The sequence below is a fragment of the Astatotilapia calliptera genome, chromosome 10 (genome assembly GCF_964374335.1).
Source record: "Astatotilapia calliptera chromosome 10, fAstCal68.1, whole genome shotgun sequence".
NCBI classification, from domain to species: Eukaryota; Metazoa; Chordata; class Actinopteri; order Cichliformes; family Cichlidae; genus Astatotilapia; species Astatotilapia calliptera.
In genome coordinates this window covers 11205990-11220895 of record NC_137431.1, presented here as the reverse complement: position 1 = coordinate 11220895, position 14906 = coordinate 11205990, and the positions used below count along the sequence as shown (strand labels likewise).

General features: G+C 40.5%; 3 protein-coding genes across 4 annotated transcripts; 1 reads left to right on the top strand and 2 right to left on the bottom strand.

Annotated features, from left to right (window-relative positions):
* The first annotated feature begins 595 nt into the window (after positions 1–595).
* gng3 (guanine nucleotide binding protein (G protein), gamma 3) lies at positions 596–6675 on the top strand. The gene is made up of 3 exons (XM_026181334.2): positions 596–909; positions 1749–1848; positions 5139–6675. Exons 2-3 carry the CDS (start codon positions 1750–1752, stop codon positions 5265–5267), a joined length of 228 nt encoding a protein of 75 aa, XP_026037119.1. The 5' UTR covers positions 596–909; position 1749; the 3' UTR covers positions 5268–6675.
* Positions 6676–6730: 55 nt separating this feature from the next.
* On the bottom strand, positions 6731–9845 carry banf1 (barrier to autointegration nuclear assembly factor 1). 2 transcript variants are annotated; one of them, XM_026181333.2, is made up of 3 exons: positions 9711–9845; positions 8763–8902; positions 6731–8315 (listed from the first exon to the last, which is right to left on the bottom strand). In XM_026181333.2, the coding sequence occupies exons 2-3, from the start codon at positions 8886–8888 to the stop codon at positions 8169–8171; spliced, it is 273 nt and encodes a 90-aa protein (XP_026037118.1). In that variant the 5' UTR covers positions 8889–8902; positions 9711–9845; the 3' UTR covers positions 6731–8168. The 2 variants fall into 2 exon arrangements, with proteins under 2 accessions (XP_026037118.1, XP_026037117.1); XM_026181332.2 differs by having other exon boundaries at positions 8763–8922; positions 9711–9822.
* Positions 9846–10034: 189 nt separating this feature from the next.
* On the bottom strand, positions 10035–13322 carry prdx5 (peroxiredoxin 5). The gene is made up of 6 exons (XM_026181330.2): positions 12953–13322; positions 11589–11723; positions 11376–11507; positions 11183–11221; positions 11036–11100; positions 10035–10364 (listed from the first exon to the last, which is right to left on the bottom strand). The coding sequence occupies exons 1-6, from the start codon at positions 13046–13048 to the stop codon at positions 10259–10261; spliced, it is 573 nt and encodes a 190-aa protein (XP_026037115.1). The 5' UTR covers positions 13049–13322; the 3' UTR covers positions 10035–10258.
* Positions 13323–14906: the final 1584 nt, after the last annotated feature.

Below are 14906 nucleotides of genomic sequence, written 5' to 3'. Positions count from 1 at the left end.
GTTTTCAGGCTGTCTACTCGAGTTTCTCTTAATATAATTAACTTTGCGCAATGGTCAGTATTCTATTACTTTATAGTCCAGTCTTCACTGTAGAGTTAAACACACAGAGTGGTGTTTTTTTCTTCTTCTTGTACATAGCGACAGCCATAGCTGTTGTTGGCGGTGAGCTAACGGAGCTCTTAACTTCACAGCGTCTTTGGTCTAACGGCGTCGTAAAAATCTGGTTTCTGACAAAATCTACGTCCCTTCTGCCATTTTCTTTTTCTTTAACATTATAATATGTACAAATTGAGCCACTAATCTGAATTATCTGTAGCACATAATTATTTAAATGCTAGCCGACATCTCCCCAATTTAAAATGTGATGTAAACCATTGAGCCAGACTGCAGCAGTCCCCATAGCAACAGAGGAGAGGGTGGACATCACAAATGGCACAGAGACGCATCATGATTCACACCACTGGAGCTCACGTCCCAAGCTGTGTATAGCATTTTAGCACTGAAAACTAATCCCAGACCACACAGACAGCCCTGCTCCATGTCAGAGATTGAAACCTGAGAGATTCCAGTTGGCCCCAATTTCCTCAGCACAAACGTGGTACAATCCACCCACATTAGAAAACCTTTACCAATGCTCCCCCCTCCCTCTGTCTGGCAGGTACCACTCACTGCTGAGGGGGTTATCCTATCCATCCACCGCAAATCTAGCCCTCGTTGTGGCAGAATTGCAGTGCATTGGACTGTACAGAGCAGGGTACCATCCAGGCTGTTGTCTGTGAGGGGTGGGGTCCGGCTACACTCATACCACCAACCATAAGCTGACAGAGGGACACCAGAGAGGCAGAAAAAGACAGGGGAAAAAAGAGAGAAGAGGGGGGAAGACTGCACCTGAAGAGGAATATAATACGGGTAAGGAGAAAAGGGGGGTGGATGGAGGGAGAAGGAAAAAGACAATGGGGAAAGGTCCAGAATGGTTCAAATAGATTCGTTCCTTTGATGCTATGCTTTTTTCCCCCCTTTCCTTCCTGCTGACAGTCCATTTAATTTCAGTCCTTTTTCCATCTGTGACACGTTTTTCCCCATTTGTTATATGTGGGCATCATTTCGTGAATGGCTGCAGTGGTTATTTCATTCCACATTTGATATTTCTGTGCCTGTTCCCGTTCATAGTGGGAGAATCTGTGGGCTATAGTGAATGATGCTTACCATTTGGCCCAGTTTGTGTGTTGCCTTTGCATTTTTGAAAATATATGGGAATTTGATCCCATATCAGATATCAGATGACATAATGTGGCAGCTGTGCCGATTCTGTGACACAGTATTGACTGATATTTATAATATCTGGCTTCATGCTTGCCTTAAAGCCCAGCTTGCCTAAATACATAAATAATATAATGCAATTTTTGAGCACAGTTTTTTTTGTCTTAAGAGCTTTATATAATGTATTTGTCTAAAAACTGGTTCTCATGTGTATTCCATTTGATTAAGCAGCTGTTATTTAAAAATAATAATAAAAATCCTCTTAATAAACCTGTATAATGGCAATGAATAGTGCCACCATAGCTCACTGCAACCATATTTGTATTTCTAATATTTTTCATGGCTCTAAAAATCCATTCAAAGTGAAGGATGCATGCAACACAAAAACAGTAAGATGATAAATTATTTTTTCATTTCAGTCAAACAAATGCACAAATCTACTGAATGCTTTTCCTGTCTCTTCTATACGTCGCCGTGTTTGTGGCTAGGATGAAAGGAGACACCCCAGTGAACAGCACCATGAGTGTCGGCCAAGCCAGGAAGCTGGTGGAGCAACTGAAGATCGAGGCTAGTTTCTGCAGGATAAAGGTGAGGCGCACGTATTTATCGTGAAGTTTGGTCCAAAACAGCACAAACGAAAGTTTTCTGCTTTAAAAAAATCAAGAAAGGAATTCTTTGATATGTTGTGATAAGTCAGTTCTGTCAGATGCTAATAATTGTGCCGCACAAACTAAATGCAAGTTTGGTTTGAAGATTTTGTTGTAAGCGATGATGGGTAGGCAGTGATGACCTTCTCAAACATACTTTAAGTGAAGGCTTCCCACTGGAGGCTTTCCAAATGGTGTTTGGCTTGCATGATGTTCCTAATTGCATCAAAGCCACCTTGCAGAGGCACCTTGCCTCTTTGTAAGAAATAATCCACGAGCGTTAAAATGAGCAGGAGGCAAACTTGTCTCATGCTACCATGAGAGCAAAGTTTTAGAGATAAGCTTTATCTGCTGGCACCTCTGGCCAATAATCAGAACCTGAAGCAGAAGGTTTGTCTTCACAGAGGTCCAGCACTCTTTCAAAACCTTTGAAACATCTGGCTGTTCAATGTAAAGGTTGAAATTGTTGTTAGAGAGAGATCCACATAAGGAGCACAAGAGCTAAATAATAATTCAGTTAACGTTCAGTTACTTTTATGTTTGCACATTTCATGCTCATATTTAGATTTTATTAAGAAAACTATCCATTCATACATACAAACATCATTTCACGGTCAATCAAAGCAATTTTGAGTCAAGTAAGAACATATTGAATTTTAATTGTTGTTGATGTGTTTGTGGTGTTACTATGTTTTATCTTCTTTACATAATCTACAGTAGTATGTCCATACAGACACATTCAAAATATTATCTACTGTGTGTGTGTGTGTGTGTGTGTGAGAGAGTGTGAGTGAGGGGGTGGGGGGGTGGGGGGGTAAATGGGGTATTTTTTTGGGAAATACCAGCCATTGTTAAAACTATAAGCCAGTACAGTAGCGGGGCTTGTGAGGGTCCTACAAAGATTTCTTGTTCTGACTGTTCCACAGTGTACCTGTGAAAATACAAATGAGAAAGAGCAGAGGCCAAAATAATGCTCATGCATATAAACGATCACAGCAAAGATAAAGATATACAGTGGGGCAAAAAAGTATTTAGTCAGCCACCGATTGTACAAGTTCCCCCACCTAAAATGATGACAGAGGTCAGTAATTTGCACCAGTGGTACACTTCAACTGTGAGAGACAGAATGTGAAAAAAAAATCCATGAATTCACATGGTAGGATTTGTAAAGAATTTATTCGTAAATCAGGGTGGAAAATAAGTATTTGGTCAATAACAAAAATACAACTCAATACTTTGTAACATAACCTTTGTTGGCAATAACAGAGGTCAAACGTTTACTATAGGTCTTTACCAGGTTTGCACACACAGTAGCTGGTATTTTGGCCCATTCCTCCATGCAGATCTTCTCGAGAGCAGTGATGTTTTGGGGCTGTCGCCGAGCAACACGGACTTTCAACTCCCGCCACAGATTTTCTATGGGGTTGAGGTCTGGAGACTGGCTAGGCCACTCCAGGACTTTCAAATGCTTCTTACGGAGCCACTCCTTTGTTGCCCGGGCAGTGTGTTTTGGATCATTGTCATGTTGGAAGACCCAGCCTCGTTTCATCTTCAAAGTTCTCACTGATGGAAGGAGGTTTTGGCTCAAAATCTCACGATACATGGCCCCATTCATTCTGTCCTTAACACGGATCAGTCGTCCTGTCCCCTTGGCAGAAAAACAGCCCCATAGCATGATGTTTCCACCCCCATGCTTCACAGTAGGTATGGTGTTCTTGGGATGCAACTCAGTATTCTTCTTCCTCCAAACACGACGAGTTGAGTTTATACCAAAAAGTTCTACTTTGGTTTCATCTGACCACATGACATTCTCCCAATCCTCTGCTGTATCATCCATGTGCTCTCTGGCAAACTTCAGACGGGCCTGGACATGCACTGGCTTCAGCAGCGGAACACGTCTGGCACTGCGGGATTTGATTCCCTGCCGTTGTAGTGTGTTACTGATGGTGACCTTTGTTACTTTGGTCCCAGCTCTCTGCAGGTCATTCACCAGGTCCCCCCGTGTGGTTCTGGGATCTTTGCTCACCGTTCTCATGATCATTTTGACCCCACGGGATGAGATCTTGCGTGGAGCCCCAGATCGAGGGAGATTATCAGTGGTCTTGTATGTCTTCCATTTTCTGATGATTGCTCCCACAGTTGATTTTTTCACACCAAGCTGCTTGCCTATTGTAGATTCACTCTTCCCAGTCTGGTGCAGGTCTACAATACTTTTCCTGGTGTCCTTCGAAAGCTCTTTGGTCTTGGCCATGGCGGAGTTTGGAGTCTGACTGTTTGAGGCTGTGGACAGGTGTCTTTTATACAGATGATGAGTTCAAACAGGTGCCATTCATACAGGTAACGAGTGGGGGACAGAAAAGCTTCTTACAGAAGACGTTACAGGTCTGTGAGGGCCAGAGATTTTCCTTGTTTGAGGTGACCAAATACTTATTTTCCACCCTAATTTACGAATAAATTCTTTACAAATCCTACCATGTGAATTCATGGATTTTTTTTTCACATTCTGTCTCTCACAGTTGAAGTGTACCTCTGGTGCAAATTACTGACCTCTGTCATCATTTTAGGTGGGGGAACTTGCACAATCGGTGGCTGACTAAATACTTTTTTGCCCCACTGTAACTCAAAACAAGGATGAGGGTCTGAAACATCCATCGATCCTCCCATCCGTTTACTTATGTTTATCCACTTCAGGCTCATGGTGAGGCTGGAGCCTGTCCCAGCTACCATGGAGCAAAAGGTGAAGTGGACCCCGCACAGGTCACCAGTCTGTCGCAGCTCTAACACTGACAACCATTCCCAGCCACTCCTATGGCCATTTTAGAATAACCAATCTAACACACACAGATCATGCAAACTCTACGCAGAAGGCTGGCTGGTGGATTCAAATAGAGGATTTTCTGTCTGCAATGCCACTATACCACCCGGGTTAAAAGCAGCATGCAAAAAATCAATAACTGTCGCTATTAAAGCACCTTGAGATGACTCCTATAACAGCAAGAGGCATCTCAAGGTGCTTTAAATTCATTTAATATTAATCACACAGTATTATAAGCAAGGATTTGGCGACTGTGGGGAGGAAGTCACTAAGTTCCTGATTTTACAGGGAAATTACCTGCAAATCACCAGGATCAGCCAGCTCCCTACTGTGACCACTCAGAGGCGGGATGAGGGGAAAGTGTAAAGGGGAAAAATGTAATTAAATGCTCTAAACCCCATCGTCTCCACCTCCAGGTATCAAAGGCAGCAGCCGACCTGATGGCATACTGCGACGCACACGCCTGCGACGACCCCCTGATCACCCCCGTGCCCACCTCAGAGAACCCCTTCAGGGAGAAGAAGTTCTTCTGCGCTTTGCTTTGAGACAAATCAGGGATTGTTGTGATGAAAAAGTACAACTGTACAGTATGTACATCTATGTACAGTATGTACATGTACTTCCAATCTGAATAAGACATTAATGTACTATAGTAACGTTGCATAAAAGCTGCCGATGTACAGTACATAACCAACTACAAAATGTCTTGAACTAAATTCTTATACTGCGAACATCTGTCTCAATGTTAGAGGAGGGCAAACAAGAATAATTTAACATTTAATCAATAAAGAGTTAGAAAAATCACAAAGTTGCTAAAAGTCTCAAGGGAAGGGGGAAAAACAAAGAGCGTTCATCTGAAAGGAAACACATGCATCTCATGCTCAAATAGGTTACAAGTAACTGCCAGAAGGGACAACATGATCACCAAGTATCTTATTTCTCCACCAGTCACAGGCAACAGATTCATATTGAAACTGGGAACCTAAATTACATTAGGTCTCGGTATTATGGAGGACATGTCTCAGCTCTCCCCATTTAAATTCCCCATAAATGAGAAGACTAATGCCACGTAATCAAACACATTTTCATTCTTTGTCTACTCGTAGGCAGAGGTCATAACATGGATGCTCCTCTCACAAGTAGCAGCATTTTTTTTCTAATCTAATCTATTGTTGACCTTCGTCATTCACTGTTTAGCCCTGTCTTGGCAGTTACTTGTTTACAACTGGACACATGCAATTGATTTGGGGGGTTTTGGGAGTGGGGGAGGGTATTAAGATTTTAGCCTCTTCTTTTTTTGCTCATTTCTATACTATTGCCGTAGTGTGGATGTGGACGTGTGTGTATGCATAGGTGCTACTGTGAAACTTGAGCAACAATTCTGTGCATCGGATCACTGTCAAATTGAGATTTTGTAGTTAAATAGCACACACACACAAACCCAAACACATTCCAGGAGTTATGGACTTTCAACATCTAATCTAAGCCACTGAAGTAAGATCATCTAATCGGTTATTCTGAGCCTGTCATAATAATAATTTTCTAATTCTTTAAGACATGAAAATAAAAACAAGTAAATGAAGCAGTCTTAATGTACTTTTAAGGACAAGTGTGCATCATTGTTATTTTAAATGATCAGAGGATCTCCAGAGCAGGGGTTCTTAGTGGTTTCCAGAAAAGTCATGGATCAACCAGTGTCACTTTCTCCATCTAAAGTACTGTCAGCTGTTAAGTTTCAACACCACTTTCATAAAAGGAAACGAAAAACTGCTCTTCTCGTGTCCGTGACCTGGAACTTTTGGAAACGCCTCCCTCCTGCTTTGGAGCATTCAAAAAGAAAAAAAAAAAAAAGAGTGACATATTTTCATCATGTTGCAAATATCTGGAGCTTTGGCAGAAAAAAGGGTAACCATGGAAACGAAGCACTGAAATAAAGCCTCCTGTCATCAAACATTTTCTGTCTCTTGGGGTGTTCTCTGATAAAATGCACAGGAAAAAAAAAAACATGTTCAAATGTGATACTTGCTTTTTATTGTTTTATAATAAAAGCAATAGAAAAGCTGAAACCTTTTCACAGTCAAATGCAAACACGTGGGCCTGCATTATAACAAAGAGCTGCTACACACTGGTTACATCTTCATACAGCTTGATAACTGGTGGTGGGTTTCAGCATTTGAACGGAAGATTAGGGAATACAGTGTGAACATGCAGTGTTGTGGACTTTATACTTCTTTAGACCAAGTTAAATGTTTAAAGTAACATGCATTAAGGCATCTCATGTCTAGAAATTCAAAGACAATACATAGCTCAGCTATGAAGACCTGACCTAAATATCAGGCTCACTGTTGTAACAAAATGCACACAGTGTAGGATTTTCATTTAAAGCCACTTAAACCAATAAAGGATATTTTATTTGTAAGTCACATGACAGTGGATTAAGAGGGTTTCTCCGCTCTTACTCAGCTTGTAAGTTGCAGAAAGAAAAGAAAGCCTACTACTTTTAACCTACTTTAATTAGCTGCTAACATGGTTTTGCTAGATCTATCACTGTGGGTTTGGATCAGGATGGCTGCTGTCTGACGCTCACCAACTCGTAACTTTGCTTTCACGACCTCCACAGAAGGTTTGCATTTTTTTACTAGCAGCACAACTAGCTGTGATATCGAGCTTTCTAACAAACACAATATCTAAGTTACCAGCAATAGAGACACTTTTATTATTGAAAGTATTGTTTTGTTACATTGGCATCTTTATTTATATACATTTCAATCTTCAAGTCCAAACAAGCTCAGAGTAGACTAGATGTAGGACTGTGGTGTGTCTTCATTTGCAAGACACAAAGATAAAACACTTCACATACATATATCTATATAAATCTCTAAATACCAGTGTCAGTTGAATCTTTTTTTAGATTTAGTTTTCAGGTTTCACATTAAATTAGCCAAATCTTCTGCCAAACAGACAATCCTTATCAAGAAATCGTTGAAGCAGTGCTGGTGGAACTACAGTACATGAAACTGTGATGATGTGCTACTTAAAAAAAATGGACAACTCATATCAAACCTTCCAGTAGCATTTAAAAACAAGCAAATGGTGCAAGCAGCCCAAAAGCATCAGGTGACTACAGGTGTTAGTGTAGATTGTACAGGTAAACCATCACATTAAATAGAAAGAAATGTGCTGAAATAAATGAAAACAAATCGTGAAGTTAAAAAGAGTTTACCTCTAAAACTGCCATAATGAGCTTAAAATGGTAACTTCTTAACGCACTGTCAACAATGAACACACTAGAAATTTACATTTTTTAAATTTTGAACAGAAAGTACACATAGTATTCCAATAGTTGGGCCACATGGATATTATAAGCAGGGGCTGAATTAAAAGAAAATCAGAAGAGGTAATGTACAGCTTAGACTTCAGAAGTACAAAAACAAATGACTGAATGTTTATAGGAAGGCATCGCACCATTCCTTAAGACAGCCATAGCAGTCACCTTGTTGTTTGACATTTGCTCCGCAAGTGTCCTTCAGCCAATCTCGGAAAAGCTCCTCGTCTTTCTTTAGCACTAGAAACTGTCCGAGGACGACATATGCCTGTGGAAGTGGATGTGAAGACACAACACAAGAATGTAATTAAGACCGATGGGCGAGTATTTAAGAATGAGCCACATCTGTTCTGATAACGAGCAGATCCAGTTTTTAACTGAACCTGAAAAACTGCACAGATGAGTATTTGTTTGGGTGTGTTTGATCAAATTCATAGCTCATTTGACAAGAGAACAACTCTTCTGCGACAACAAACGTTTACAGATGTCCAGAAGAAAAACTGCAGCTTGTTTTTCTTTACATCACAACTTTAGTTGTGCTAGTTTTCCAAAAATAAGAACTAATCTGTTAAGCTTGCGTCAGCTGTGATATACTGCTGCTGTAAGTTAAGATTATTTCAATATTAATCAAAGTAATCAATACCTACTAGGTAAAATAACTTAAAATTACTGTGTGAATAAACACACTGCAGAAGCTAATCAAAAACCAAGTCACCTTGTCAAAACCCTTATCCTCCAGTCTTTTGCCAAGGACTTCTCCGATGCCTGCCAGAGCCATCACTGGCTTCTCTCCCATGGGCTCGGCCACGAAGTCTTTATGTTTTTGGGATGTCGATGACATGGTCTCTTTGGAGTCTGTCAAATAATAGCAGGTGCTAAACGGTAATATAAACAGATCTGACAAGTGAAATCAATACTTACCCAATTTCGTGAAAAGAAAGAATATTTCGTAAAATTACAAATCTAATTTTACTTATATTTTTATCAGTAACTGATAGACGGCACAGAAACTTCTTTAGACAGTAGTTGAACATGATATGGTTTAATGTTTGGCTACTCATGTCAACTCTAGTTATGAACCAAGCCTACAGTGCGAACATATCAACAAGTGCCGTATCTTTCTCTACAGCAATGACTTATTTTATGGAGCTCTGAGTGCTAATGCTAATATATTCAACATCTGGGGTTACCAACTGATCGTCATTACAGAGTAGCATCTAGTCAGACTCACCAAACACAACTACACCCGTGAAATATTTCGCCTGATTGCTTAACGTAAGTGCAGTACAAGCAGTTGAATTGCGCGCGCAACACATTTCAATGCTAAGCGTTTTAGCACACCGAGCTAAAGTTCACTAGCTTCCAGTTTATATTACTGCTTTTTTTCCTACATAGCCGCAGCTTCTTGGCGGGAGATATGTCCATCTCAAAGCCAGGGCTTGCTCCTAAAATAATCACAGACTATCAAGTTAATGCTGTAAAGCTAGAAATCAGGGGCTCATATTTTAGGCGCCTACAAATTAGCCTAACTTGAGCTAATGAAGCTTTAACGCTACTAATCTAATTTTTATTTTTCCTATGAAGCTCATTTACAAATAACCTCTTCCTTTGGGGCACGTCTGCGTTTATCACAACAAAAACCCACAGCTGCGTATCAACTTACCCGTTAGTCTCCCGTCCAAGCTTGATATTAACGTAGTTAGCTGAAAAGCTACGTGCTTTCGATTTCTGTATAAGCACCGGCGACCACAATGCAATGCGCAGGCTCTCTGCGGCTTCAGGTCAAAAATCGCGTGACGTCATTTCCCCCTGATTTTGATCTCGCAGGATAAACAGACAAACCTCTAGGGCATAACCAACTTTTAATGAGGTATTTCGATTATCACGTTTATCATAAATTATAATAAGCACGTCTTCATTTTTGCCTGTCACACGTTGCTGAGGTGGCAGACACTTTGTAATAAACAGGCAAAGAAAACAGTGTATATTGCTTTCAGTGTGCATTTTATTAACTAGGGAGTAACAGTATACACAGACTGATGCACCGTCCTTAGGATTGGCTTTCATGTCATGGTTGTGCGCATTAATCATCTTCTAACTCAGCTTCTGACACCAGCATGGCATTTGCATCAGTCTTTGGGTTGAGGAGGCGAAAGCTTAAGTAGGTTTATAACTGCAACTTTCACAGTAGCTCGGGGTGTGCGGCTTCTTTTATTCAGCTGACAAAATGCTGGAAGCCAGGCTGCAGGTCAGCCCGGTGCCATCTGGCTCCACATTGAGCTTCTTTACAACTCCGTCTTCCACCAACATAGAATATCTGAAACAACATGAATCAGAATCAGAATGGGTTTATTGCCAGATGTTGAGGTTTACAACATTAGGAATTTGCTGCGGTGCTTCAGTGCAAACAATAAGAATTAAAGTGCTATGTAGAAAGAAAGATATGTGCATGAGATATACATTAGATATATACATGAGAATAAGAATTAAGAGTGCTACGTACACACTCCAATCTACTTTAGGTAAGACCAACAGAACAAATAACAGTTATGTTGTGTGCAGTTTGTCTTTAATCAGTATGGACAGAATTAAGATTGAAAAATCAGTAGAAACTTCACAAACACTGCAGTTATCTGCAACCTTTGCACAATGAATCAATTGCAGTGGTAGAGGTGCAAAAGCAGGTAATGTGCAAAAGGCCGTATGTAAAAGCATTTCCACTCACTCGCTGCTCCACTCTTAAGTGAGCAGTAAAGTGATTCTGGACAGCTATAAAGTCAACATACTGTGTCATACATACTGTGTCATCATAAGTGTACTATTGTGTAGTGACACTGTTAGCACACAGAACTGCACAGAAAGTACTTATTATGTTCAAGGCAGGAATGATTGTGGGAACGATTGTGGGGATATAGTGCATAAACTTTCTTACTGTGCAAACTTGTTATTAATAAAATTCAGGAATTTAAGACAAACAAAAAAGGTTACCTCTTGGATCGCTTATTCCCAAGTACCTGCACGATTTGATCACTGTCAAGTAACAGGTCAACTGCCTAAGGCAAAGAAAGATGAATTAATAGTCAGTCACTAAAGCTTCAAGTAGAGCTGGAATATAAAGCAGATATTGGTTTTTACCTTTGTGAATGCTCCAGTGGGATCAGCCAGCATCCGCACCTGCAGAGGAAAAGTGGCCATAAGCTCAGCATTACTGCATCCTTAAAGTTCATTTTGGCCATTTCCCAGGTCTTTGTCCAAGACTAACATGTCACAGAGCTCTCTAATTGTTCAGAAAAGCCATCTAAATGCAGGTTGTTCAGTTGTACTCTACCTTTCCATCAGCTCCATGCTCTTTTCCCCATGCAGCCATGACAAACGCATCGTTGACAGAGATACATGCTATTTCCTGTATACCTTTATTCTTCAGTTCTGCAGCCTGCTCCACAAAACCTGGGAGGTGAGTCTGAAAACAAACAAAAAAAAATAATTAATAAGGTCAGCTGATTATCAATGTGTACAGGCACTGTTAACAGTGTGGACTCACTTTGGAACAGCCAGGTGTAAATGCTCCAGGTACAGCGAAGAGGACTCCTTTCTTCCCCTTAAACAGTTGATCCATAGCCACCTTATTCCCTGGCTCCCCCTCCTGGACCTCCACTGCAGGAATATGTTCACCCACCTGATGAGAGGCGAGATGACAATACAGAACAATGGTGACCTACATTTCACATTACTGAAGTGAGCAATACTAATGTGCATGTCTCTGGAGGACATTACATGCACTGCTATTTGTGTTACGTTTAGCCTGCACTTGCACAGAAGTGCTGCAGGATGACACAGTGGAGGGAGAGGGGTTTTTCTCTACGTACGTACGAACGATAGATACAAAAACACACCCATCTAATATTCAGCTTCCTATTTATTAATAAACAAGGCTTGCAGGATCTTGCACGGCCACTGGGGGGCGACAAATCATACAATTAGAACCCATCGGTTCTCTGATTGGATTGTTAAATTTGTGATTGACATGACATTGACCAAATAGGTTCAAAATTCGTACTTGTAACTTGAAACTTGAGTGCAGAGTTTCACACGTATTTTTTGGCTAAGTCCACAAACAAATCTTTTTTTACGCACACACAAATTCTTGTTTCACATACAAATCCTGATTTACAAGTACAAAACTGATTTTCAAGTACAAAACTGATTTACAAGTACAAAACTGATTTTCAAGTACAAAACTGATTTACAAGTACAAAACTGATTTACAAGTACAAAATATTTATGACCACAATTTGAGCCCATAAAAAAGCCGTATCACCCATAACAAGAGACAATAATCTGAACTGCAATGCACTTGAGTAACGTTATCCTACAAAAAATGGGTTAAATAACCCAATGTTGCAACGATTTGCATGGCCGTGAAGTGAATTCAGAAAAGCTGCAAGTGACCCAAATACAACATATATACTTATACTTGGGTGCACATATACTGGCCGTGATTTTGGCTGTATTTAAAACAAACAAACAAACAAACAAACAAAAGAAAATAGCGGAATACTGCCTTGACGGGCCTTAAAAAGTACCATGAGTGTGCATCTATAAAATAAACAAGCCTAGTCGACTAAAGAGAAGGTGAGATTGATTTACACGCAAGCTACGCTCAAAACGAGTTTAACAGGTGGGGGAGGAAGGTGCGGAGACAAGCACAGACAGGACGGCTGTTATTAACAACCGATAATGATGAAGATAACGGCTGTCACGGGGACGGAATTCACACGGATAGTTAGCATCGTGAGCTACAAATAAACAACGTAACCGCTTTATTTAGCAAGTTATAGTAAAACGCACTGACACAGTCGCATTTGGCTCGTGCATGTCCGGCAGCGAAACGCTCGCAAGCCTTACCTGAATCGGCATTTTGGATGTCGGAGTAATGTGCAGTAGTCTAGCGCTCTGGAGCACACGGGAACTTCTGAGTACAGCGGATGTCACGGGGAGCATTGTAGCTGTTTAGCAAGCTATTTAGCAAGGTATTAGGAAAGCGGTTGGTGGGGCTTTTATCGTGCCGTGTGCGCTGCCTTAATTTCCGCTTGGACACGCCCAAAGCTCACTTGTCACTCTTACCTCGGGTACAGTTACCTACACTGCTGTCCCACATTAGGTCTGGCTGTAGGTACGTAGTTGCCAGATTTGGGCCCGCTAAGCCTTTATTTACTGCGCCATCTGCTAGCAAACCCACATGTCTACAGTTAGGGCTAGAGACTGAAAGTAGCCCGTGGAGCTATAGCAGTTCCGATAAAGAAAAATAACTTTGCACAATGCAAGGGAAGACTTCACCAAAGTCAGGAAAATGTTATATATGTGTGGGCAGATGGTTCACATATTGATTGTATCAATACCAGTGACGGTATGGGTATCGGATGGATGTTTTGTTTCTATCCTCCTAAATTCCCACTGAATTGTGTTAGTAATTTTTTGGAGGGGGTAAATGACAAAAATATACCTTATATGCTGGCTTTATGGGTTGAAAGTGTCAGCATTGGTATTGGCAATACTGGCCCTGCATTTACTTGGCATTGAGTCAGTATCCAAATTTGCAGTATCACACAGAGCGAATATTCATACTTTTATACTATTAGGCCTTTTTCACAGAAAAAATGATGGTTTGGTTCCATGAAGCCTGTTAGTGAGCCACAGCAGCGAAGTAGTCACACAGTGTATGAAGCCAACCCTCCCAAATCGATCACAGCCCTTGGTTATACACCTGTGTTTCCATTGCTGTGACAAATTAAAAGCAGGCTCTAAAAGGGCTCTTCAGGGACACAAACGCCTTCATTACTCACATCACATTTTGACTGCGTGTATAAAATATGCTACAGTACATTTAGCCCACCATTAAGCTGCTCCTGCTATTTTGGCATCTGTTAAAACATCTTCTATGTGTTTTTTTAGACTTTAAAGACAGCCTTGTGTGTGCGAATGGAATTAACCAGGGCTAAATGTAGTTAACCATACTAAATGATTAAAGACTGAATTGTTATTTCATTATTTGGATCAACCACAAACATTTATTCAAAAATGTGAGTGAGCTTCTGTTGTAACACTGGGCCAAACTGTATTGATTCACTATTTGAAAATTAAAATGTGTGACAGCATATCTCTATTGGTCCCTGGGGTCTGGCTGCAGTATAAGTCATAAACCCTGTCCTGTCCATGTTAGCAGATGAGACTGGGATAAAACTAAAACAAAACAGTTCTCCTCTTAAAAATTTTTTCAAAGAGATGCTTTCTACCATTATTATTAATTTTCATCATGCTGATTTGGGTACTGGGGGCCTCTGTTAAAATAAGTTTGATTTTAATTACTAAATGCTGTAATACCGGGGAGAAATCTCTATTTGGGAATTACAGACAGAGTAGTGATGTTGAGAGGAGATCCAGCATTTCCACAACAACTTTTATATAGTGACTTTTATATTGTGAGTCAGCAGCATGTGTAAACTCATGGTCCTGGGGCCAAATCTGGCCCTTTCCAAATTTTAATCTGGTCGCCAGCCTGTTCAGGTTCTTGGTAATTTTTTGCTTTGTAGTAATTAATTAAATGTAAAGGCACACCTACGCTGCCACTACAAGATTAGCTTACAATTTGCCAGTTAGGCTATATGATACATGTAAACAACATGACCAAAGGTAGTTGATCATATGATGATTGGCTATGGGAGACTTTTATAAAGATGTGCAGACAATACTAACAATTATTCTTTTACTTATTTTACATTTCTGTTTCGTTATGCCCCATATTACCAGGATCTGCTATATATTTTATAAAGGAAGGGGGCAAATATACAACCTGGAGGCC

Excerpts from the sequence above, each read along its gene's own strand:
- gng3 (XM_026181334.2), top strand. The coding sequence starts at position 1,750 with ATGAAAGGAGACACCCCAGTGAACAGCACCATGAGTGTCGGCCAAGCC. Across the intron at positions 1,849-5,138 it reads CTAGTTTCTGCAGGATAAAG|GTATCAAAGGCAGCAGCCGA; the intron begins GTGAGGCGCACG and ends CTCCACCTCCAG.
- banf1 (XM_026181333.2), bottom strand. The coding sequence starts at position 8,888 with ATGTCATCGACATCCCAAAAACATAAAGACTTCGTGGCCGAGCCCATG. Across the intron at positions 8,316-8,762 it reads AGGATAAGGGTTTTGACAAG|GCATATGTCGTCCTCGGACA; the intron begins GTGACTTGGTTT and ends CCACTTCCACAG.
- prdx5 (XM_026181330.2), bottom strand. The coding sequence starts at position 13,048 with ATGCTCCCCGTGACATCCGCTGTACTCAGAAGTTCCCGTGTGCTCCAG. Across the intron at positions 11,508-11,588 it reads TTACACCTGGCTGTTCCAAA|ACTCACCTCCCAGGTTTTGT; the intron begins GTGAGTCCACAC and ends GTTTGTTTTCAG. Across the intron at positions 11,101-11,182 it reads CCACTGGAGCATTCACAAAG|GCAGTTGACCTGTTACTTGA; the intron begins GTAAAAACCAAT and ends TCTTTGCCTTAG.